The 24,986-nt window shown below is 40.5% G+C and overlaps 1 protein-coding gene and 1 long non-coding RNA gene across 3 annotated transcripts in view; one reads left to right on the forward strand and one right to left on the reverse strand.

Annotated features, from left to right (window-relative positions):
* Positions 1-24,986, reverse strand: part of LOC142391332 (uncharacterized) — a 397,679-nt gene that overhangs the window by 268,857 nt on the left and 103,836 nt on the right. The gene's annotated exons all lie outside the window — the stretch shown is intronic.
* The window catches only part of dmd (dystrophin), a 215,905-nt gene that overhangs the window by 94,308 nt on the left and 96,611 nt on the right, over positions 1-24,986 (forward strand). For both annotated transcript variants that reach the window (XM_075477434.1, XM_075477432.1), the window contains exons 17-32: positions 526-633; positions 848-1,027; positions 1,451-1,617; positions 3,259-3,382; positions 5,307-5,385; positions 6,410-6,522; positions 7,481-7,609; positions 9,798-9,990; positions 11,973-12,118; positions 15,481-15,581; positions 17,038-17,149; positions 17,283-17,396; positions 17,668-17,823; positions 17,910-18,080; positions 19,604-19,786; positions 21,980-22,114. In XM_075477434.1, coding sequence (XP_075333549.1) covers positions 526-633; positions 848-1,027; positions 1,451-1,617; positions 3,259-3,382; positions 5,307-5,385; positions 6,410-6,522; positions 7,481-7,609; positions 9,798-9,990; positions 11,973-12,118; positions 15,481-15,581; positions 17,038-17,149; positions 17,283-17,396; positions 17,668-17,823; positions 17,910-18,080; positions 19,604-19,786; positions 21,980-22,114 — 2,211 coding nt within the window. The remainder of the gene's footprint in view (positions 1-525; positions 634-847; positions 1,028-1,450; positions 1,618-3,258; positions 3,383-5,306; positions 5,386-6,409; positions 6,523-7,480; positions 7,610-9,797; positions 9,991-11,972; positions 12,119-15,480; positions 15,582-17,037; positions 17,150-17,282; positions 17,397-17,667; positions 17,824-17,909; positions 18,081-19,603; positions 19,787-21,979; positions 22,115-24,986) is intronic.

Here is a 24,986-nt window from a genome sequence, read left to right on the forward strand (position 1 = left end):
ATAACGTCCGGTGAGAAAGTGGAACAAGACACTAAACTGAAGCGACGCAAGACGAGACTAATAGACAAAAAGCAATAATAACTGTGAGCTGGTTCCACCAAGGGAAAGGCCCAATAACTGAAGCTTATGACTCCCATTCCACTTTTGGAAACTCTAGCAACCACAAATAAGACAGCAGTCGTGGAAGGGAAGTGCTCTGTTTGGGAAGTATGGAAGTGTGAGGCCTTAAAGATACGAGGGAGCTTGGTCATTTGATCAAGACTTTTATATGTGAGAAGTATTTTTAAATTGTATACTGTATTGGCAAGCCAAACCAAGTAATGTTTTGGATAAGCTGGAAGCTTTTTAGGTCATTTTGGAACAACCCAACAATGTTTTGGGGTTAAAGAACATATCCATGTCAGAAATGACTCTATTCTCTTTTCTTTTCTGCTCTATATCTGTTCTCTTGCCTTATTTTCTTTTTTATGCACCCCTTTGACTTTTGTCTTCCTTTTTTTCCTTCCTTTTCCCCTTTCCTGACAGTGTTTATTTGACTCCTGGCTGACTCAAAAGGAAGAACTGGTTGGCTCCATTAAGACCTCAAACCTGAAAGACCAGGCAGAGATGGTTGCCTGTTTGTGCCGTCTTGCTGTGAGTGTCCCCACTTCGGTTCTACTATCCCTACCTGCAAAAGGATTAAATAAGCACGAAATTGCTGTGGTGCAACACTTACACAAAAAAAACATGCGAAATGTGTGACATTTCTTTTTCATGCATAAAATGAGAGTTTGGATGAGAGGGCATGCCCGGAAGGCTTACATTTTCTCCCAATGCATGTATGTCTGTGTATGTATGCTTTCACCAGACTGTGAAAGCAGACCTGGAAGCAAAACATCCCACAATGGACAAGCTCCATTCCATGAGCCAGGACTTGCTGTCCAGTGTCAAGAACAAAGACGTGGCCAGCAAACTGGAGGCCAGACTGGAAAGCTTTGCCCAACGTTGGGATCGTCTGGTCCAGAATCTCGACGTGAACAGCTCTCAGGTATGTCAGTCATACTCAGTAATATTTCCAACAACAGTTGGGGTAGATCCTCAACTCACTCACTGGTAACGGTGGTAATGGGTGAAACAGGCTACAGGGAAGTGTCTGATCGGGTCCGTCTCTATAAGCGTCTGTACGACCCATCATATCCCAAGAAAGTACAGCTATAATAAGTGTTCCCATATTGGTGGAAAGGGCTTACAACATATGTTGTAAATCTCACTTATATCCTATCTAACACTGTAGATAGGATGGTGTTGGATCAAATCCATTCTTGAGCTATTGCCTCTTAAGTACACTGTTGCGTGAGTGCAGATGTAAGAGAATGATAGATAGATGATAGAATGATACGGCTGCCATATCATTCTATAATGATACGACACTTTTGATCTGAATGGATTTCATCCCTTCCTTCACATTTAGGTGTCATCAGCCATCAGCCTTGCCAAGCAATCCGAGCTGACCCATTACGTCGCAGCGACTGTTACCAAAGTGACAACAAGGGAGAAGGTGTCAGCTCTGCGGCACACACGCGAGTCACCGCCGCAAAAAAAGAGACAAGTCGTTGTGGATTCTGAGCTCCGAAAAAGGTATCTGCGTTTGTCACTACACTTGAAACGTTTGCTTCGATACGTCGTTAGCGGTTGTTTCAATTCACTGTTTTAACATCTTCATTTTTAATTCATTTCTCATTTATCTGAAATGTTCAGTTTCATGCACCCCTTTCTGCTTCCTAATCTCAGCAGGTACGGGAAAACGCTCCAGTTATTTCTAACGATCACGTGTCACGGTGATAATAGAAGCCAGCTTGAAAACCCAGTCTGTTCTGCCTCTTGCACTTTTTAGGAAGTGGAGAATCTTAGAAGTGTCTTTGATAGACAGTGAAGATAGTGCATTGATAGAAAGCACATTCTCTCACACAGTTACCCGCCGTAAAACCGTTAATGCACTTTACTTAAATACTTGTATTTTACACTACTTTTACCTCTATATTCCTCAATGTATCAATGCCAATTTACCTCTTGAAACTGCCTAATTTCTACTATCATTCAGCCCATTGCTCCTGGATGTGCCTAAAACTAGTCACATTAGAGTTGCAACCACCCCCAACACTTAAAATCATTTTTACGCTGGTATTATATATATATATATATTTCTTATTATTCTATTTTATTGCAGTTCTTATTTGTATTATAACATCTGCAACTGAATACATGTTAGATATATTCATACTGAAATGATGCCGTATGATCAAAATGGGATATACTGTATTGGCTTTATCAGGCACGATGACTGATTAAGCCAATATATCCCTCCTTCATCTTAAACAACCTTTTTCAGTCTGTAGTTAATGAGAGGCGGACGTCAGCCTGTATGAAGGAATAAATTGTAACATAAATTAGGAAGGTACTTTGGCTCCAAGTAACTTTCCAAACCTCACAGGCCCTTTACAGTTTATGTTGCCTTTGAAGGAGCTCGTTCTTCTTAGCTCTAGGGTTGAGAAATCGCCGTGGATTCTGAGATGAAGCCCTGGTTTTACCAGGGTTTCTGCTCTTGGGAACGCTGACATGTCACTTTTTTAAGATATTGGATTATGTAAAATGACATGCTGTAAATTGTTTGGAAATGATCTCATAATTGATTGATGGGTAGCGACAATTACTGGAAAATCTTTACAGTACATTCGGTTTCAAAATACGAGAGTGTGAGTGCCAAATTACAAATTTTGGGTCTTCAAATTGGAAGAGCTCAAAGAGATGGGTGACATTACAGTGGCTATGTCCAGCTGTTACCTATAGTCTTTGCTCACAGTCCTAAATGCTCCTCTTTACTCCACTCCTAATCGGCTTGACTGGATGCAGTTCTTGGTCAAATTTTAAATGGGGAGCTTCTAACTAAAGGATAATTATTGATTGGTCCATTCATTTTCTGTACCTGTTGTGGCCTGTTCAGGATTTTAGGCAGGCTCGATTCCCCACTGGGCGAGAGGCGAGAGAGTGTGCTCTACTCCTGAAGGTTAACAAGCCTACTCTGGACAAGTCTTGAATTATCTGGCAGTCTACGAATAAATATAATTCAAGGTTGACATGAACTTTAAAAAAAGCAACCTTGAAATTGTAGTGTGTACAGAAAAGATGCAGCAACGATGTGTCTTTTGTGCTCAACAGTATCAATGTAGTGGCTGATATTGCAAAGTGAAAGTCTTTGTGTTTGCTTGCACCTGTTGTCAGGTTTGACGTGGACTTCACTGAGGTCCACAGCTACATGACCCGTGGCGAGGCAATCCTACAGAGCCCCGAGTTCTCTGTGTCACGCAAGGAGGGCAGCATTCAGGAACTGTATGACAAAGTGCAGGTAAAAAACGCCGTGGGTCTGTGAAAAAGTTTCTAAAGAACTTCCATCCACTGAGAGTTGCACTTCGAGAATGACCAGGTTTCATCACACGGTTGAGTCAGTAGTAAGATTCACTGGATGTCTTGCCTGACGGGACAATGTGAAAACCGATTATTCGTACAGGATTACACTACAATTATTTTCATAAAAACATACTGAAATTCAGTGGCCTTAGTCACTGCAACACACTAATAAGTGGCTCAGGTAGATTAAGTTTTCCTGGTAGAGGCAGTATTCAGCAGAGGTGGGTAGAGTAGCCAAAAATTGTCCTCAAGTAAAAGTACTGTTACTTTAGAATAATATGACTCAAGTAAAAGTAAAAAGTAGTCATCCAAATAATTGAGTAAGTGTGAAAAAACTACTCAAGTACTGAGTAACTGTTGAGCGAGAGCTGCAATATATGACAACTTGTCAAAGCCTGACATTGCATTATCAAAAAACTGTGGAAGAGGCATCCTCTCCAGGATGTATTTCCTACTGTGCATTTGTGGTGGAACAAATGTGGCTTGAATTCAAATTCCTAGATCTTGGCCAAGGTGGTTTTTCCTTGGAGATGGCATGTTTCCTGAGGGACTGGGATCTGCCTCGGCCCATGTCTACATCAGCCTTTTAGACTGCACCACTTGGTTGCAAGGATGTGCTCGGTACCTATAATGCTGAATCTGACGAGGCATGGTTCTTCCAATGCTCTATTCAATTCAAAGTATTGTTTTTGTTTCGAAGGAGCGCTTCCTGGATTTAGCATGATATTAATTTCAGGTGCTCTTTGCATGAGGTAAAAACCTGAATGTCAAAAAAAAGAACTCCAAGGAAATCTCTTTTAAAAAAAGAAAATTCAAAACACCTTTATTTTCATGGCATTGTCACAGTAATTTTTTTTTAGTCGAATTCCACTTAAAAGAATCTCTCGACCTGGCTCATGTGACGTGAACGTTTGTTTAGCAGCTCGGATTATCATTTGGATTCAAAATGATCAACCTGACACAGAAATAAACACTTTCTCTCTTTTTCTCACGTGTTTGACATAGATGTTGGACGTTGAGATTAGACACAACCGTTCATACTTCATCATTTATTCCTGATTCATGCTCCAGTTTACACAATGAAAAAGAAACGGCGGATGTATTGCCAGACTAAGCAAGATTAGCGTCCGGCCGTGGTTGGCGTTTCTAGTATGATTGTTCAAGGGGATCTGGGGCAGTTACGCAATCCAAAGAGAAAAGAGGCGACAGAGAGGCGTGTTGTTTTTATTTTGGGGAAGGAAAGAGCCCCATCACCCCATTTTGATTTCAAAATTCTGTTTTTATTCAGCTCAGTTTGATTCAGTTTTAGTTATGTGGCACCAAATCACAACAAATGTCATATCAAGGCTCTTAAAACATATACAGTCCATTTCAAGCCAATTTTAATCCAATTAAGTGTAATACAATCATCATCCAATTGTAAAATACACTTTGTTTCTTCCATTTCCTTTGTTATTCCTCTGTTTTGGCAGGCCTTAAGGGCATAAAAGATGCTACATTTCCCTCCTGACAGGAAGAAAGGTCTCTTGTGAACGATTAGTAATTAGTTTGTATAGCTTTTTATTTTCAAAGGGTCACCTGAGCTCGACCAAATGATGAGCTTTATTATCAAAAAAGGAAAAAGTTCAAAGTGTATTCTTCAAGGGTAATTTGATTTCACGTGTTCCTTCAAACGTCTGACTTTAAGTAACACTGTTGATTGAACATTGACTGTTGTTGGACTGTTTTTTTTTGTTTTTTTTCCCGCTATTATCCCGTCTTTCTTTTCACTTAGAGGTCTGAGTGTCGGTCTCTTTTCCATTAACTCTCCCTCTCTCTGTGCCCCACCAAACCCTTCCCTGCTTTCTGTTTTCTGGCCACAGGCGATAGACCGAGAACGGCCGGAGAAGTACAGAAAGCTTCAGGAGGCGACGCGCACGGCGCAGACCCTCGTCGAGCAGGGTAACGTGCACATGCTTCTGCAGACGTGCACACCCTGTCTGTCCCCATGGCAACGCCCCTACCTGTCCCACCCACTCTCCCAGTCTCCATAGAAACACTGATGGAGGGAGAATAAGATAGGAAGGGAGAGAGAAAAAGACGTGTGTTCTGATGTGTCCTCTCTGTCCTTGTGCAATTGTTGTCATTTCTGAACATATTTTTCAAGCTTGATTTATGCGTGTAGTTATTTATTCTTTTTCAAGATGAGCAAGGGCATTGTTGATAAACTTCAAGTGAAGGATAGAGGAAGAAAAGCTCTTTGTTTTACTTTGCAAAGACTCAAAAATGCATTACATTTAGTCAATACTGTGTTTCAAAATAGCATGACTTCAAGTAGTAAATATGCTTCATTTGGGATTAACAAATTCATGTTTGATAGGAAACAAAGCACCTTAGTATCTATCCTTACCCTAAACTAGTGAAGCTGAGAGCTTGCACTTATTTATTTGATGCCATTGTCTCTATGCCTGCTTGGACATTTTTAAGCTTTAATACAGAATCTCTCATAATCTTACGACGAAAAAAAAAAAGAAGCTGTATTATATCGCTTTATTGCAGATTGAAATGATTTTCAGCAGTAGATGATGATGTGGGGCTGGAGTGTGAGTGGTGAAAGTGTGCTCGGGATTCAAAAGGGAACTTGTTTTAACTTTGGCTTTCCTTCAGCCTCTAGGTGGCGCTTGTCTAACATTAAGCATATGCAGCAGAATCTATTTCTCAGTGGAACACATCGTGTGTCTCTGTTTCTGTGTGTGTTTGTGTCCCCGTGATTAGCTAACAAGAGGGTCGAGTGCTTTATGAGCTCAATGGGCACCCTCACCGCTCCTTCAGATGACATTCTTCTGTACGCTTTCAGTGTATTTCAGAGTATTTCCCTCTGCTCCCCTAACCACTTGCCTATGCAAATTGTAAAACATTAATAACCAAATGTGTATTGCAGCCCCTCTTATCCTGGTTTCTGTCACCCCCCCCCTTCCAATCTCAGAAGGTAATCGTGCTGATGACATTGCTCAGGCAGCAGATCAGCTGAACCAGCGCTGGGTGGGATTCTGTGCCCTGTTGGCAGACAGGCTTACATGGCTGGCTTACCAGACAAAGGTACAAACAGACCTATAGACGTGCATGCATATCTATCCCAATCCATCGTGGCAAACCATCTTCCTCTAATATACCTCTCAAAAAAGAAATATGTACTCCTATGCCTGCTTGGACCTATTTTAAGCTTTAAGACAGAACCTCTCACAATCTTAGGACACATATCGTCCTCGATAAGAAAGAAATGTAACTGAATGAACATGTGGGGGGAAAAAGCGCCAAATAATTGCATGAAGCGAAGCTGTTAACTCCTGTAAAATGTATTCTCCAGTAAGTGGTGACCATAAGTGCTTGAGACTCACTTTCAGGTGCAGTTCAGTTCTATCATTCTGACTTGCCTTCCGCTTCTACTGCACACTACGAAAACACTTAAGGGCTTAAATGAGATCGAAATACTCTCGGTTGGTGTCTCACAAACACACACACACACACACAACTGCATTTGAGAGCATTCAGCTTCCACTCGAGGGCAGCAAAGTGCTCATTTTGTCTCTCGTATTTCTGATGATTTTATTTTTAGATATTTGCTCGGCTCACACTGCCGCCAAGCCCCAGCAGAATATCAGAAAAATCAGGGACAGTCTGAGCTGTGGGCTGCTCTTTCATCGTTTTGGCGACGTTGGTCCTTTACTTGCAGTGGAAAAGACAGAAATCAATTGTGTCACCAAGTGTTAAATAAGTACTGATCGGTTGTTCTTAGCCCCATCTTCGTTTAGCCAGCTCAAGCTAACTTTTAACGAGTCCGCATTCAATAAATCCTCAGAGCCTATTCATTAACTTTTTGAAAGACTGTAAGTCTGTCCAGCAATGGGGTTAAAAGTGATGCAGTCGGATAGCTCTGTGAAGGTAGAAAATGTGTTTTTGGTTTTTTTTGTTTACTTTTGGTAGTTTAAAATTAACCTTTTTTTTTTTTTCCTTTTCACTACTTACTCAAAATGTGTTTGTTTGTTTTTTGTTACAGGTATTGGCCTTCTACAGCTTGTATGCGCAGTGTGAGCAGGCAGTGGACACCAGTGAGAACTGGCTCAAAGTCCAGGCACCTCCAGCATATGACCCAGAACCACTCAAAGTACAACTGGATCGATGTCGGGTAAGCGAAGCATCGCGAAGCCTAACTTGGTCATGACGATTCGTCTGTTGTTGATCAGCCCCAGGCCCGCCGATAGGGGGGGACAAACGGGTATTGAGAATCATCCCCGGTCAGCTGAATGACAGCCAGTGTAATGCGGCTCTGGTTTAACCTTATTTTGTTTCAAATAAGCCAGTATACACATGGCAACGTGTGAAATTGCCATTTAGATAGAGTTGAATGTAACAAATGGGTTATAAACGTGACGTTTTGGGGTAGCCTGTAACTTTCGTTTAGACTGATTTAACTTGACACTCGCCAGATGAATGGGCTCCGCCTTGTTCCCCGAACATTCTCAGAAAGTTCAGCGGACATACACGCGGAAGTGCCCTTAACATGATTCCCTTGGTCAAGTGAAAAATGGTTGATTAAATGTGCAGTTTATGAGCTCAATGAATAAAATAGCGTGAGTTTTATTGTGGTAGGATTTTGAAAGCCATAACTCCACTCAGTCCATATCCCTATCCAGGCAAAGTGGTAAATAATCCTTTTGGTTTATCCGCAATAAATGAGAGACTGGGAAAGTAGAGGTGGGTGTGGGTGGGTTGCTACACATACACTACACATTTGTTCTGTGTATTATTGTGATTTACCTGATTGAATATCTTTGTTTTCTCATGCACCTTGTCACAGCACTATTCTGTAAGTATCTTTCTGTTACTTATGTACAATACCAGTCAAAAGTTTGAAAACACTTTTTCATACATTTTGAATGAGTGGATGCGTCCAAACTTTTGACTGGTAGTGTGTGTATATATATATATATATATCAGCTATTCTTGTTAACTGAAATAGTTTGAAATTAAAGAAACAGTCTGAACACAAATCAGCTTCTCCAGATGCTCCTAAAGCCTGTGTCCTTGAAAATATATCAGCGACTATAGTGGGAAGAGTCCCATGAATTTTCTCCCGGATAGAAACAATCTTCTTAGTGAAGAAGCTCATAAAGTCAACTCCTGGGAAGTACGAAGATTTTAAGGAGTCAAGACAATGTGTAAATCAAGGATTAAAAAATGTAGTCTCTTTTTATCTAATCAATTGACTGGAATAAACATGCTATTTTGCTATTTGAAACATGTTTCAAATAGAGACCAATACCAAAAATAACCTTTTCTTTAATAAAACAAATAGCAACCCCATAAGACATATAAATAGATAGATAGATAGATAGATAGATAGATAGATAGATAGATAGATAGATAGATAACTTATGTTGTTTATAAATTAGCTTAACTTGACTTGTAATCCACTTTACAGAGGGAAGCAAAATGGAAAACTATGCTGCCGTTAGACCAATCATTATTTGAAATTAGTTTTTTACACTCATGGGCACAACATCCTCCCACAAACTGTTTTTAGGGCTCAATTCAAAAGTCGCTGATGGATCGCTGATAGTGTGGGACACATTAATCACTACGTAATGGAATTGCTTGAAAATCTTGGAACGGCACCATAGCCTTGAAAGGTGTCTGCAAGTTTTAGAACAACATATGTGCCTATCCAGAGGGGTAAAGGCCTTACATATTTCAGCTGAATCAACAAACTGCATCTCATCTCAGTGGCATAGGTTTGTAGGAGATGAGTCTGGGTCTTGGACTGACCTGCCTGCCTGCAGTCTAGGCTTTTCATCCATTTGAAAAGATTTGGTGCATCATTAGAAATAGTCTTTTGAGCAGCTAAGACAAAGATGCAGCAAGATTCTTCTCCCAAACATTCAGAAACCGGTCTCCTCAGTTTCCAAACATCTACAAATCGTTGTTAAAGGAAAAGGGGAAGCGACGCAGAGATAAATATGGCTGTGTACATTTTTTTAGACGTGTTACTGCCATCAAACTCAAGATGAGCTCATATTCTTTAATGAAATAGACATTTCTGTGTTTTCTATCGTGAATAGAATATTAGTTTATTAGCTTTACAAATCATTGCATTTTGTTTATAATCACGTTTTGAATAGCATCCCAACTATTTTTGGTAATGGGTTGTACATAATTAGCAGAAAACAGTGTCATTTTCTAAAGATCAGTTTTTATTGGGACTAGCCCATACTGATTGAAAACCCTCTAGCACAAAGGCAACAAAAACATTGACAGGTGTGGTTGACCAGCACAAACATGCTCCCCAAATTCACTCCACTTCCTTTTCCTGACAGGAGGAGGTGGCTCGCCTGTCCTCCCTGCAGCCCCAGGTGGGCCTACTCGAAAAGCACCTGAAAGAGCTGAAAGAGGAGAAGGAAGGGGACGAAGAATCTTCAGCCTTTCTGGATGCTGACATCGATGCCTTCAAGGAACACTATTTTCAGGTTCTGGAGGATCTGCGGGCAAGAGAGAGGCAGCTACAACGGGGTGAGAGAAGAGGAACGCTCATTTACGGCAACTCAATACTCAAAATAGTCCTCAATATGACAAAAAAAACTCCAAAAAACATATATGGCTAGTTTAAATGACCATAAATGCCACTAAAAATGAAGTAAATTAGAAGTAAACCCTGAAGCATTGTCGTCTTATACACTGGAAAAAATGCCCCACCAAAAATAGGTAAGAAGAACAACAAATACAAGACGTTTTTGCTTGAAATAAGCAACGAAATCTGCCAATGGAACTAGTGAAAATCGGCTTGTCAAGATTTCTTGAAATAAGATGTGATATTTAGGACTTTTGAGATAAAAGTGATCTTGAAATTAGCTTAAAAACCTCTTCAAATGTAAAAAAAAAAAGCTTGTTTCATATGAAATCCGACTCAAAACAATTTGTTTTCAAGACTTTTTCATTTAACAAGATATTCCAGATGTATTGTCTTCAAACAAGTCCCTATATCTGGCTGAAATAGTACCTGTTAGGCAGTTGTGTCTTATATTAAGAGTAATGAGATATTTTAACTAGAAATGAGACAAATATACTTGGTAAGACTTTGATTTTTTCCAGTGTACTCCTGTGATAGTAATAGTTTTTGTTTTTGTCTAAATTTTTTATGAGCAGCACCATGTGGGCCCAAGACAAACAACACTGCAGTCCACTGGATACTCGTTCTAAATGATCTTGAGTCTTGGGTCTTATGCAATGATATTTGTATTGAACATTACATAGATATTTGTTCTGGCTTAATTCAACTGCATTCATTTAAGCTTGTGTAAATGTCGCTATTTATGCCATTCAGGTTTTATTTGTCTTCTTAGTTAATCCTATATTTATCTCTATATTATTATATCTGTCCATTGTGTTGATCTATTTATGACCACCGGAGCATTGATTTCTTTTATTATTAGTAATAGATGTCTTTACTTTGCTTTAATTTCCCATTTGAATATTTCCCCAGTTTATTTCCACAAGCACATTGACTTATATTTTTCTTTGTCTCACGTTTTTACATTCCTGTGTGCATTTCTGCTTTATTATGCAAATGAGGGGCCTGTCTTTCAGATTGTGTGGTAGCTTTAGCTTCTCACTTAGAGTTCGTATTCCAAAAATACCTTTTCAGTTCAATCTCAGTCTCTATAAATTAATCATTTTCAGGGAATAAATAGTTTAAATGAAAAAATGTATTGTGTAATAAAAACATTTGGAGAGAATGAATACATCAGTACAACGTAAAGGATAATCATTTTCCATAGCTGGTGGGTACAGCTGCTCACAGCTTTTAACAAAGCCATTTTTATAGGACATCATTCTTATTATTAAGACACGACACCAGCTTAATTTTCATACTCATCAATGCTGTAATTTGATCAAAATAGGTAGGCAAAAAATAATTGCAATGCTTTAAAAATGTTTTACTACTTTGAGCAACATAAAGACATGATCGAAGCTATGATCACCCTGAAATCTGGAAAATTTTGCAACAAAATAAAATAATCTCTTTTGGATAGCCCACACTTTGAGGATTGTCATAGAAAAGTTTTCATGGTTACACTCTGGTAAGAAGTGAACTATCACAGAAGTTGATGCAGGACGTTGCAGTCTTTGATGTTATTTAAATCATCTCCTCGCTGGCTTCCTCACTCCACTACTCCAGACTTTGGTGAAATTGGTGATCAGTTGCACAAGAAGATATACAAATAATGTGGGCAGGTATAAAAAAAAAAAAATCAAAATTACACAAATAGTTTAAGAAATAAATTGTTTAATAAATGCATGTAAATGTAGATAAACTTACTAGTAAACTTTATATATTTCAGAGCAGCACTGAGAAATTTCCTAAGCTGGAAGACAGATGTTTTAGAGTGAAACAATATAGTCTGGATATTTTTATTTTCACATGTTTAACCAAAATCATTATGACATTCATCTCTGACGTTTTAATATGATAATATGTCTCTCTGTCTATTTAGTTTTGGAAAGCTTGCCCCCAGCTCGATATAAGGAGACCATATCAACACTATTAGCATGGTTACAACAGTGTGAAGCCAAACTGGCCATCCCATCAACAGCTGTTACAGAGTATTCCATTATGGAAGAGAGACTGAAGCTTGTTCAGGTACACAAACACACAAGCATCCAACAAAATCTCATCTTATCTTCTCTCTCTCTCTCTCTCTCTCTCTCGTCTATCTTATCTATTTTTAATGATGCCAAAGGTACTCAGTTGTTTTGATTTAGAATACTATAGTGGAGAGCTGTGGTTGTTCAATCCAAAATCGGTTGATTTAACGGCTTAAAGAACCTTGAAAAAAATAATTAAATCCACACACACAAGGGTGGCTCATTATATCGTTTCAGCATCATTTGCATTGCAATCTGCCCATGCATGATTTCAGATTAATGAACTCATTCAACAGCTTTTTTCCAAATGGAAAACTTGCACCGTTCTCATTGCCATCCATCCAACCATTTTCATCCGCTTATCCGAGGTCTGGTTGCTCAGGCAACAGGTCCAGGAGGAAAAACCCATACATCATTCTCCCCAGTAACACTCTCCAGCTCCTCCTGGGGGGTCCGGAGGCGTTCCCAGGCCAGAAGGGACACATAATCCCTCCAGCTAGACCTGGGTCTGCCCCGGGGCCTCCTCCCAGTAGGACGTGCCCGGAAAAACCTCCAAAGAGAGGCGACCAGGAGGCATCCTAACTAGATGTGCGAACCACCTCAACTGGCTCCTTTGAACTGCTGTTTGGTGCATACACCCAAACAACAGTCATAACCTTCCCTCCTGCCACTTACAGCCGCAGTGAGGGGACCCTCTCGCTCACCGGGGAACCCCTCCAACACGGAGGCGCTCAGCCATGGGCTTGTACGTATCCCCACACCCTCCCAATGCCTCTGATCATGGGCAACTCCAGAGTATGAGAGATTCCAGAACCAACGCCGAGTATGGAGGTGAGCCCAACTATATCAAGTTGGTATGGCTCCACCTCACACAACAGCTCAGGCTCTTTCCCTGTCAGTGAGATGACATTCCACGTCCTTAGAGCAAGTTTGTAATGCGGGGGATTAACACGCCCAGGTCCCACCCCTGAGACCAGTTTGGCATGGGAGACCATACCAGGGGCTAACGCCCCCAACAACACGGCTCTCAGGATCACGGGGATACTCAAGCTCCTCCACCACGTTGAGGTGTAGAATGTTCTCTTTTCCCATTACTAAACTACAAATAATGTCTGTCTAACTTCACTACTTCACTTGCGGTGGGGATGAATAATGAATGTCCCTCATAGGCATTTAGGTTTTTTTTCACCAAGCATGAGCAAGACAGATTTCATATATTTATGTGGAGTTTGGAACTTTATGTTATCCTTCATAATTTTCAAAATGTGGCACTTAAACCTTCATTTATTGCAAGTACAAGGTCTTTGTCTTGTTCAATTTGCAGGTGTATTTACTGCTTACCTCGCAACTTAAATAGGTTTAGTTGTTTTATATCCCTGACGATCCAGATTTCATTCACTTAAATGAAATATTTTCTACTGAAAGTTTTAAAAGACTTTACAATACTACAATTCAACTTTTTTGACAGCTGTCGGAGCAAATACATACAACTACCTTCAGTACTTCCACTTCAAATAGAATGTCAAGTCATTTTCCTTGCACACAAACTGATGTTTCAACTGCATCAGAATATTACCACCCATCTCTATGGCAAGTGTCTGCATTGTCTGCCATCCTACCTCTTATGTCTGCTGTACAGTACCCAACACAGCCTTTCATTTACTCTATATTCATGGAGATGTTATGGGTCTAGCATGGCATGTTCTCTACCATTTCTTAACGCAGTCAAATTCTTTGCATATTTGTCCATGTTTTCTTGTTTAAAATACTGTACAGTTTGGTTCCTTTCAAAACAGACGATGTAAAGCAGCAGTTAGAACCAAGAAGGGTCACCACAGACAAATCACGATTCAACTATCAATACATTATCAATGCAAGTTTAACGGAAATATGTCTATGACAGCAGTTTTGCATATCTCATGCTGAACAAGACAAAGCTCAAGACAGAACTATCTTTTTACCTACGAGAAACCTTGAATTCAATGGCTGCTGTGGTGAACTGGTGAGGCCAAGATGCACACTAGAACAAGCCACCTGGGATTACGTAATTCTGCTTTTCTTACAGTAAAAAGTTGTAAGATGTAAAGATTCACTGCAATCTTCTAGCATTTACAATTCATTGTTGAATGTGTGCACTTTGATTTTATCTGCGCTGAAAGATTTTTACGCTATTGATCAGGCATTCTGTGCAAATAACAGGAAACACTAAATAACACTTAATTCACTGTATTCTGCCGTCTTGGGGAATTTGAATATGCTACCCCTCATTATTGCAATTATGTACACTATGTTCTTTCACTTTATGTACTATTAGTATGCTGTAAAGGAATTATAACATTTTTAAATTATATTAAGTCATCCCCATTTATCAATGGTAAAACATTTGTTGAGACAATAATCAGCAGCTGCTCCTCCGCATCCAGAGGAGTCAGATGAGGTGGCTCGGGCATCTGGTTAGGATGCCTCCTGGACGCCTCCCTGGTGAGGTGTTCCGGGCCCGTCCCACTGGGAGGAGGCCCCGGGGAAGACCCAGGACACGTTGGAGAGACTATGTTTCTCGGCTGGCCTGGGAATGCCTCAGGGTCCCCCCAGAAGAGCTGGAGGAAATGGACCAGTGTTAATTTCGTCAGCTTTTTTCAATTTAGTCTTAGTCTTAGTCACAATGTCGAAAATCAATTTTAGTCTTAGTCATATTTAGTCATTTAATCATTTTTTATTCTCGTCATATTTTTATTTTCTGGAAGCAATTTTGTGCGTCATCGTCACGGGAAAAAGGGGCGTTAACGAAATATTTTTGTCATCGTCCTGGTTGACGAAATTAAATCAAATTTATTAAAATTAAATTAAATGGACAGGGACGTCTGGGTTTCTCTGCTTAAGCTGCTGCCCCCGCGACCCGACCCCCGGAGAAGCGGAAGATGATGGATGGATGGATGGATGGATGGATGGATGGATGGATGGATGGATGGATGGATGGATGGATGGATGGTGCTGAGCCAAAGAAAAAAAAATCAATCTTTTTTATAAATGCCTTTGTGGCTGTTAGCTATGTTACTGCAGTTAATACCACTAAAAAGCAAATGACCCAAATTACATCCACCTTTCGATGTCATTGGCGCTTTCCCTCTCTTCCAGCTCTGCTGGATCTGAGTGTTGTATCGGCTGCTTTGTTTTACTTGCTCTCATCCTTGCTGCTGTCTCACCCCACATGTCACTGCAGCACACTAAAAAACATCTGAAAACATATTTTTGATAAAAATCATCTAAAACATCTGCCTTTAAAAAAGGAGTTTGTAAACTGCATTCTGCATTTTCTTTCTATTCCATTCTGTCTATCCGTCTCTATATCGCTCCCAGGCTCTCCAGGTTGCTCTGGCTGAACACCAGAAGGAGGTTGACTATCTGACCTCAGCTGTTGAACAGGTCTTCCAGAAAGCTCCATCAGACATCAGCCAAAAGTAAGACGGGCAACTACGCTATGCCTTTGTGAGGATGAATTGAATGAGATATAGGTTTGCTGCAGATTCTTTTATTCTGAGTATTGTTTTGCATTCTTTATTTTAGTAAAAAATCATTGTAAGTATGGTATGATTGACAAATCGCAGAGTCTCAAAACAAACACACCGACTTAGGCCTAAAAGCAACCCTTGAAACAAAATAAAAACAAGCAAACGAAAAGCTTTAAAATAACAACATATTTAAGTGACAGATTTTAAGTCATTATTTAGCTCCAGAAAATATTTGTCTTTATGTATAATGACAAGCATCTTTTCATTCCAAGGTTTCCAAGGTATCATCTGCTATGTTGGCTCTCTTTGATACATATAACCACATTTATGTAGTCCGAATGACAGCAAGTGTTAAGCTCCTCTGGTGTTATTCCCAATTCTAGTCTCAGCACAAATTATTGACCCATGTGCCTACTCATTTTCTATGCCATGCCTGTGAGAAGCGTCCACCTTGTACATAGGCAGGTTATTTGGCAGACAGTTGGATGGAATCACCCCCTTCTGTGGATCCCTCCTGATCATGACTGTCTCTTCTTGGGTTAGCCATTAGCAGTTAGTTTCTCAGTTTTTTGTTTTTTTTCAAAACAGTTTTTTGTCTCTCAAGAAGGCCTTTCCTCATTGCGCCTCTCTGCTGCTCCGGCTACTGGGTAATGTTTCTCTGTGTTGCCTTTTATCTTGGCATCCAAGCCTTCTTTCACATGGAGGATACTGCTCCTTATACATTTAGGGATCCTCTTGTAGTCAAGAGGCTGCAGGGCGGTGGTGAGCAGCGTCTCATCACAGCAACAGGATTCCTGGTTGGAATCCCAGCTGGGGCCTTCCTGTGGGGAGTTTGCATGTTCTCCCCGTGTATTCGTTGGTTTTCTCCGGGTACTCTGGTTTCCACCACTGCCCAAAAACATGCATGTCAAGTTAATTGGCGACTCTAAAATGGACCCTAGGGTCAGTGGTTGTTTGTCTAGTTTTTGTGAGGATCCCATTAGGCATAGAATGCGATGCTATATTCTACTAGTACTCTTGTTGGACTTCCAGATCCAGGCTGATAAACTGGCGATGATTACATTTCAGAATGTCCCTTTTTTCTCTGAGGCAGGCTCCACTTACTTAATTTGCTGTTCTCAGACAGTTGGGATGATGATGCATTGACTTTGATGCTGTCGTTCAGGAAAAAGAGCATTCGTCTGCCAATCCCCGAACCATATGTCAAAATATCCTTGGGCAAGACTCCGAACCCCACGTTGCCTCTCATGCATCCATTTATACGTGAATGTGTGTGGTAGAAAAAAACAAAACACTGTGTAGCCGGTAACATTGTTCCTAAGATGTGCTATGTGAATGTGGCTTATAGTGTGATTTTTTTTGATAGCTTGTGTTAAAAGCTCCGTGATTTTCTGTTGTGTCGCAGGTATCGCACAGAGATTGATGCAATCATGGCACGTTGGAGACGACTGGGCTCCACAATAACAGACAATGCCCAGAGAATCCAGGAGCTCATGGCCAAACTGATGCAGTTTGAGGTGAGCGTGTTAGGGAGACTGTTATATATTTCGTTGGAGTTGAATATAAAGACAGATTTACAACAGAATTTCACTCGATCAGCAGATCTACATGCTGTTCTGGTCTGATTTTCTGTTTGCTGTCCCTCACCAGAATGATGTCAAGACTTTAAAGAAGTGGATGGCTGATGTGGATATCTTTCTGAACGAGGAATGGCCGGCTTTAGGGGACTCTGAAGCACTGGAGAAGCAGTTAGAGCAGTGCACAGTAAGGAAAACATAGATCTAGCCACAACTTTAGACTAAGCTATTGCTGTCACAATAGTTTAATTCGTAAACATTGCAAATAAATCAAGGTTGCAAGAAAAGTAGGAAAAGGTTTCCAAGAAATTGCAAGATGACCATTAAAGTTCACAAGTTACCAAAGTCTGTAATGAATCCCTGAAGGCAAAAGAAATGGAGAGTTGCCTGCCAAAAAATGTTGTACCTGCTCCAAACATCAGTATTAGATATTTCAACTGTGGACTCTTATTGATCAGGCTCTGGTGAATGACATTAACACCATCCAACCCAGTGTCAACGGTATCAATGAAGTGGGCCTGTACCTCAAGAAGGAGGCCGAGCCACCATTTGCCATCCACATTCAGAAAGAATTGGATGAGCTCAACACTCAGTGGGAGAATGTCTGCAAACAGGTAAGTAACATTCAGCTACACCCTTCATTTTCCTGGAAAATGCAGGAAAATGGCTTTGTGTTGATACCCCCCCCCTTTTTGTCTAGGCCTATGCCAAGAAGTCTGCTCTCAAAGGTGGCCTTGATAAGACCATGGCGCTGAGGAAGGAGATGCAGGAGATGCAGGAATGGATTAACCAGGCTGAAGAAGACTACCTGGAGAGAGACTTCACATATAAGACGCCGGAAGAGCTGCGGAAGGCTGTGGAGGAACTCAAGGTGTGTGTTTAATGATTGGTCCAGACACACGAGAGCAGTGGAGACAGGTTGAGGTATATGTGCAATTTTTTATTCAACAGCAAAACTTATTAATACAGGACATGGGAAGAAAAGTTACAGAACACTGACACAATGACAAAAACAACATGGAAGATGAAGTTGTGCGCAAAGGTGTAATACGTTATGTGGTATAATGAGTGCGTGGTGAGTGCAGTTCTTGCTCATCCAGTGGGTAATATACCATCTTTCTGAGAGAATAACTAAATAATTGTATGAAAATATAACATAGCATAATACATAAAATAATATAATATAATATAATATAATATAATATAATATAATATAATATAATATAATATAATATAATATAACATAATATAATATAATATAATATAATATAATATAATTCAATATAATACAATATAATGCTAGTAGCAATAGCCACTACTACTAATAATTAAACTGTAAAATAATCATCATCAACATTAACCACCATCACCAATATTGATTGTAACAATAATATTGATAATGAGCCACCCTGCATCTATACTAGTACCATTCAGAACCAAGGCTGTGTAAGGTGGGTGATGCATGATAAGGTTGGTCCATGTAATTGGTGAGGCAAGGGAACCTGTCTTCTAGCTCAGGGGTCGGCAACCTTTAACACTCAAAGAGCCATTTGAACCCGGTTTCCTCTGAGAAGAAAACACTGGGAGCCGCAAATGCTTTTTGACTTCTAAAATGAAGATGTTGTATTTTTTCTTACATTTCTCCATACTTGGCCTACCTGGGGTTGAAAGTCTCAATAAACGCACAGCGGTTTTGGTGGGCATATATACCGGCTTTCGGCGAGTGCGGCGCATATTTTGAGCAACAAAAAATAATAAAATATCATTTGATTTTAATATTTCAAGATCACAATAATCTTCCAATTTAGAACTACAAAAAAAGAGAGAAAAAAATGAACTAACACAAATAAAATACACTTCAATTGGATGTTTTTTCATTTATTTTCCCAAGCCGCAGCATAAGGATGAAAGAGCCGCATGCAGCTCCGGAGCCGTGGGTTGCCGACCCCTGTTAGAGTGGCTGACAACCACATTTTTTCAGTCCTACTCTAGCAACTGGATTTAATGCATAAGTGGGTTGCCTTTAGACCCAAATAGGAGAGAGCTAACCCACTGTATAAAGGTCCCACCAGAGCAGCTCCAAGACCTAGAGGAAAGCCTGTCTATCAGGGACCTTGCAGTCAGTGAGCGATCAAATATATAGAATTATGCTGACTTTAACTGTTTAATTTGGCTAAACTATATACAAAGACAGAAAGGGGAATGTTTTCACCGCGTTTGCTTTACTCTGTAATTTTACACATTTTACCTCCATTCAGGGATCGGTGTCGGGAGGTAAATGCTTGTTCAGGTTAAGTTCCTGTCTCGGACTATTCATGTGAATATGCCTTTGCTGAAAGATATATTTGCAAATTTTTAATTTTATCACATTCTCCTTCTCTATATGTGTGTCAGAGGGCCCAGGAAGAGGTCCACTCCAAGGAACTAAAGGTCAAACTCCTGACTGACAGCGTGAACAGTTTCATCGGCAAGGCCCCAGCTACGGCCCACGATGCTTTGCGCTCAGAGCTGGACGTACTGACAGCCAACTACCAGCGCTTATGTAGTCGCCTGGATGGAAAATGTAAAACACTTGAGGTAGAGTATCTTTTTTCTCTTTCCGTTTCCTCTACTGTGGTCTCAAGGCATGCTTGGTACGTTAAAATGTACTTCCATCTTAACAGGGCTTAGAGATATGCAATTATGTCTTCACATGTTGTGCCAATATCTTAGAACAAAGTATACATGTAACAGTAAAGAGACACAGAGTTGGTAAGTAAATGGAAATGTAATGGGATTTCTTTGACTTTTCACACTGGCAGACTGAATAGACCAGCAGCCAGGACAAGGTTCCTGAAAGGCAAAAGAGAGACGGCTAATGTTAGGACCTAGAATAAATCAGTGACGTAAAAACAAACCCACAGAAAGAGCAGCCAGTTGCCTAGTTACCAACTGTTGACATTTGACATGATCTGGCAGTAAAAATGGAGTCGACTCGGAAGATATACTGCTGCTTGATGAAGATGAACAGCATGTTCGCGGAGTCGCCACCAGAGACCAAGACAGCAGATGCACACAGGCAGCGAGGCCTCAAAGTGAATGGCTTTTAGGAGGGTACATGCAATATTTTACAGATGACTTGAGTTTATACGGGGCTTGCCAAGCTCCACCATTTAAATGGAACCTTCACATTATCAGCTTAACTATAAAAGGTCAAATTGAGTCATCTTAAGAAGCCTGAATGTTTCATTTACAGGCTTATTCAAATCATCCTCCGACAGTCCAAAAACATGTATGTTAGGCTATTTGGTCATTCTAAATTGACCACAGCAGTGAGTGTGCATGATCGTGGTCTTGTTTATCTTTGTATTAGCCCTGTGATAGCCTGCCCAGGGTGTACCCCACCTCTTGCCTGATGGCAGCTGATGGGATTGGCTTCAGCCCCCCGGCGACTCTGAATAGGATTAAGCAGATGGATAGATGGATGGATGGATGGATGGATGGATGGATGGATGCAGGGATGAATGGATGGAATCAGCATTGATGATTGAGCAACCATTGCTCAGTTGTCCACCAATCTGAGGGCAATTTTTTTGTGCAGAGTACCTGCATGTATAGAGCAAGAAGCACGGTGTGAGTGGATGGTTGATTTAGAACAACGCTGTAAGAAATAGCAGCCCATTCGTTACAGATAATATATATTGTAACATATTGTATGTATATATATATATATATTTATATATATATATATATATATATATATATATATATATATAGCTATAAATATATAGCTCAGGTTTTCTCAAAACTGCTCACAAGTTAATCCAACGTGTAGCCTTGATTCAAGGCAGCCCTTTCAGAATTTCATAAAAACTATTATACTATTCACACTGAATGTGTGAATATAAATAATTAACTGATTAACATTCCGGGCACCGTAACCGCACTGCAAGAGGGTTGCTGGTTCAAATCCCAGCTGGGGCCTGTCTGTTTGGAGTTTGCATGTTCTCCCCATGTATGCGTGGGTTCTCTCTGGGTGCTCTGGTTTCCTTACCTGACTCCCACCCTCTGGTATTCGCATACCATCTGGGACGAGCCCACAACCGACATGATTTCAAATGGGGCTATTTTTTCTAAAACTCGTACATGTGATTGGATGAAGAATCTGTCCATCATCTTGACTGACACGCCACTGCAGCCACTCACAATGACTCAACCCGTGACGTAGCTCAGAGCTTACCTGACTCCTGCCCTCTGGAGCATGAATGGGCGGCCATAACGCTGCCATAACGCCGCCCATTCATCCAAAGTCCCACCCAGCGATTAATGATTGGCTCTGATTATTTTCTAATCGGACGAAACACATATGACGCCCCCGCGTGTAGTTGGTGAACGCAGCCAGACGTGAGTCAGGTTACTGGTTTCCTCCCACCATCCAAAAACATGCATGTTAGGTTGATTGGTGACTAACTTGTCCCGAGTTGTTAGTGAGAGCGTGAATGGTTGTTTATCTCGGTGTGGCTCTGCGCTGGACTGGTGACCTGCCAGGGTGCACCCTGCCTCTCACCCGATGAGGAAAAGGCTCCAGTCCCCCTCAACCCTAAATTGGATGAAGTGGGTATAGAAAATAGATGGATGGGGAGGGATGATTTACTTTCTTTTTCTTTTTCTCCTGTTCTCCAGATATATTTCTTTAATCTAAGCCATGGGAGTTCATTTGGTTGAGTCATGTTTTTTTGTTTAGTTTTTTTTTATAATTTTTAATCTCCTCTGTGTATATGTGTTTTGCAGGAGGTGTGGGCTTGTTGGTGCGAGTTGCTGTCCTACTTAGAGCAGGAGAACAACTTCCTGGACCAGTTGGAGCAGAAACTGGATGAGACGGAAAACTTGAAAGGAGGAGCAGAGGATCTGCAGGAGGCCCTGGGTGTGAGTATATTTAGAGGGAAGAGGAGATTGTGCATTGTCGTAAGAGTGTCATGGATTTAACATGATTACATGGGTGTACGAGGAAGATGCAGATTTTAGTCTCTGAGAAAAAGCTGGTCCAATATATCAAAAACTGTTAATAGTAAATTGAAGGAAAATGAAAACACAGGACAGTGCAAAGAGCTGAAACGATGTATCAAATTTCAAGTCAATCAACGTTACTGTGTTGATATTGTGGCTCTGGCATGCTCAATTTTTTTTTTTACTGTTATCAGCTCCACCTTCTAGCTTATTGAATTAATTTCTTGGCATATATTTGTGTTTCAGGAGGCTTTTGTAGAGCATAATGAGCTTGAGCAGTGTGTCAAATTTCAAGTAAATCAAGACTTAACTGTGGAGGGTGTCTGGAACCGTGGTGCAAGTGGACCCAATTGCAGACTGCAGACAGGAGCCAGGCAGATAGTGAACATAAAGCATTTGATAACCTTTAAGTCCATTCAGTCTAAACAGAAATACAAAAAGACAGGTAGTAAAGAACAGCCAAAATCTGACTGCAAGCCAGGAGGTAGTTGGAGGGGAAAAAAAGCACACACAATGATCTGGCAAGGAGGAAATGAAACCAAGGGGAATGTATACGGAGGAGTAATTAGCCGATGAGCAAAGGGAAGCAGGTGTGACACATGAAGCAGAAAACTAACAGAAATGAACATGGACCAGGATTGCCAAAACCAAACAGGAAATAACCAAAAACCAAAGGATCATAACAGGGTGTGCCCTTTTTCAAAATGTCAGTTAATTACAGCGCCACCATTTGTGCACGGATGCTCTGATATTTCTTGAAACGCTGGTGCACACAGCTTCCATTTGTTTCGCCACGTTTGATGTGACAGCAGTTTGAGAAAAATAATATTAAACCAGCACAATGGGTCCTCCCCCTTCAGGGTTCAAATCATAATAGAATTGAGATATTGCTATCAGTTCAACAAAACTAAGTATACATTGAAGTCTGGATGCAATTTGAATTGCATTTGGTTGTGCAGCACCTCAAAGAAGAAATCCCCTTCTGTGGCATCAGTGTATAAATCTATTGCTGGGCACAGGTCAATGTCCGGTACTTGTCCTTATTGCAGCAGAGCAGAAGAAGCCTACTGAAACCTACTGAAGATATATGTTGTCTGCTTGTACAAGATATGCAACATTTTTGCTGCAAACGTTAAAGAACATTAAAGTTCTCAGAGAACAGTTTGTCCAGTCCCTCCTTGTCGGAACACTTTTGCATTTCCAGTCCAGTCTTTGTCTCTGTGAATTCTCAGTTAATTGTAGCCCTCAACCATTTACGCCTTTTTTCCTGAGATGGGCTGCAGTTTAGGGTTGTCCTAAAGTTTTGTTCAATGGATACATTCAACGAGAGATCCCTTTTGCCACAAAAGAAGGAAAACAGTTTCTTGTACTGTACGGTCCAGTGCTGAAAAACCATACATAGTGGTTATTTGAACATTTTTACAGATGAAAAGAGTCCAAGTTGTACTGGAAATCCAAGGTCTACAAGAAAAACAGCAAGAAAAAAGTTATCTGTGGTGCTACTGTGCTACTAGACAACCCGCTGTGATACACAACCTCTCAGTTGCCTTCTCACATAAAAGTGCAGGCTGAATCGTGTTAAACCCTTTTGAGAAATCAAAACTGATGTCCTTCACAGTCTTTCCTGCTTTGTCTGGAAGTACTTGTTCTCCTTACTGATGCAGGTATATGATGGCGTTTCAACTCCAACCCCAAAGGTTGGGTTAAGCTACAGGGTTATAGACTCACTCTTTTCCAGGTTTATTCTTTTTTGTGGCACTCCTCTCAATACATTTATGACCACCTCTATAAAAACAGAAGTTTTGGCAGGTTGCTGGTCAGGAGCATTCACCTGTGTGAATGCCAAGGAAAAGAAGTACTGTGCAAGAGCAATTATCTTAGAGAAGCAATTGTTACTCCCCATCCATTATGAATGTGTTATAAAGCCATTTCCAAAAAATCCATCTTTTCACTTTATTTTACACTACGAGCTCACCTCAAGGGGAGACTGCTCTCAGACTACAGACCGCACTACAGTTAGCATGTCAATGTCAATTTTACGACGATTAAATTAGAAAAAAAAAAAAAAGAGCAAGAGTGGCTTGTTTGAAGCACAGCTGCAATTGGTAAAAAATATTTCTGAATTTCTGGAACACTTAGTTTTAGACAGTTGAAACCAGATAAAGATGTTTAGTAAAAACCAATCACAGCGCAATAGCGATACCAAAAGGGCTTTACAGTCAATGAAATGTACAGCAAATAAAAAGGAAAAAGATAAAAGAATATAAAAACAATGACTGGAAATTAAAATGTGAGAGCACAAATTTACACATCATACTCTACTCGTGACAAAAGCGCAGGAGAAAAGGTGTGATTGTAGCAAAAGTTTAAATATCTACAGTATGAGTGGTGTGTATATGGAAAGATAAACCGTTCCACAGGTAAAAACCCACATCTATTGCAGTCATTTGATGTGGGACTGAATGCTTGCACATTACATCCAAAAACCAGGTGTTGGCAGGTGTTTGTGGATTTTTTGACCAACGTAGAAGGGGCTTTAATATCATATGCAATCATGCTCATATTGTTCAAATTGTTGCCGAGTAGGCACATGCACCATGCCAGCAGACTGTCGAATCTGCAATGGAATTTTTTCACATCTATGGTCCAGTTTGTGCATGAGTCAGTTTGTCTTATAAGGGCGATCGGGTGACGCACCACCAAAGGGAAAAAAGAGGATTTTTATTTATCTGTCATATTTTTCCACAGCGTTACGGTGGTTGTGATAGTTATAGACGGTTTCAGCTGCTCT

This window comes from Odontesthes bonariensis, chromosome 11 (genome assembly GCF_027942865.1).
Source record: "Odontesthes bonariensis isolate fOdoBon6 chromosome 11, fOdoBon6.hap1, whole genome shotgun sequence".
NCBI classification, from domain to species: domain Eukaryota; kingdom Metazoa; phylum Chordata; class Actinopteri; order Atheriniformes; family Atherinopsidae; genus Odontesthes; species Odontesthes bonariensis.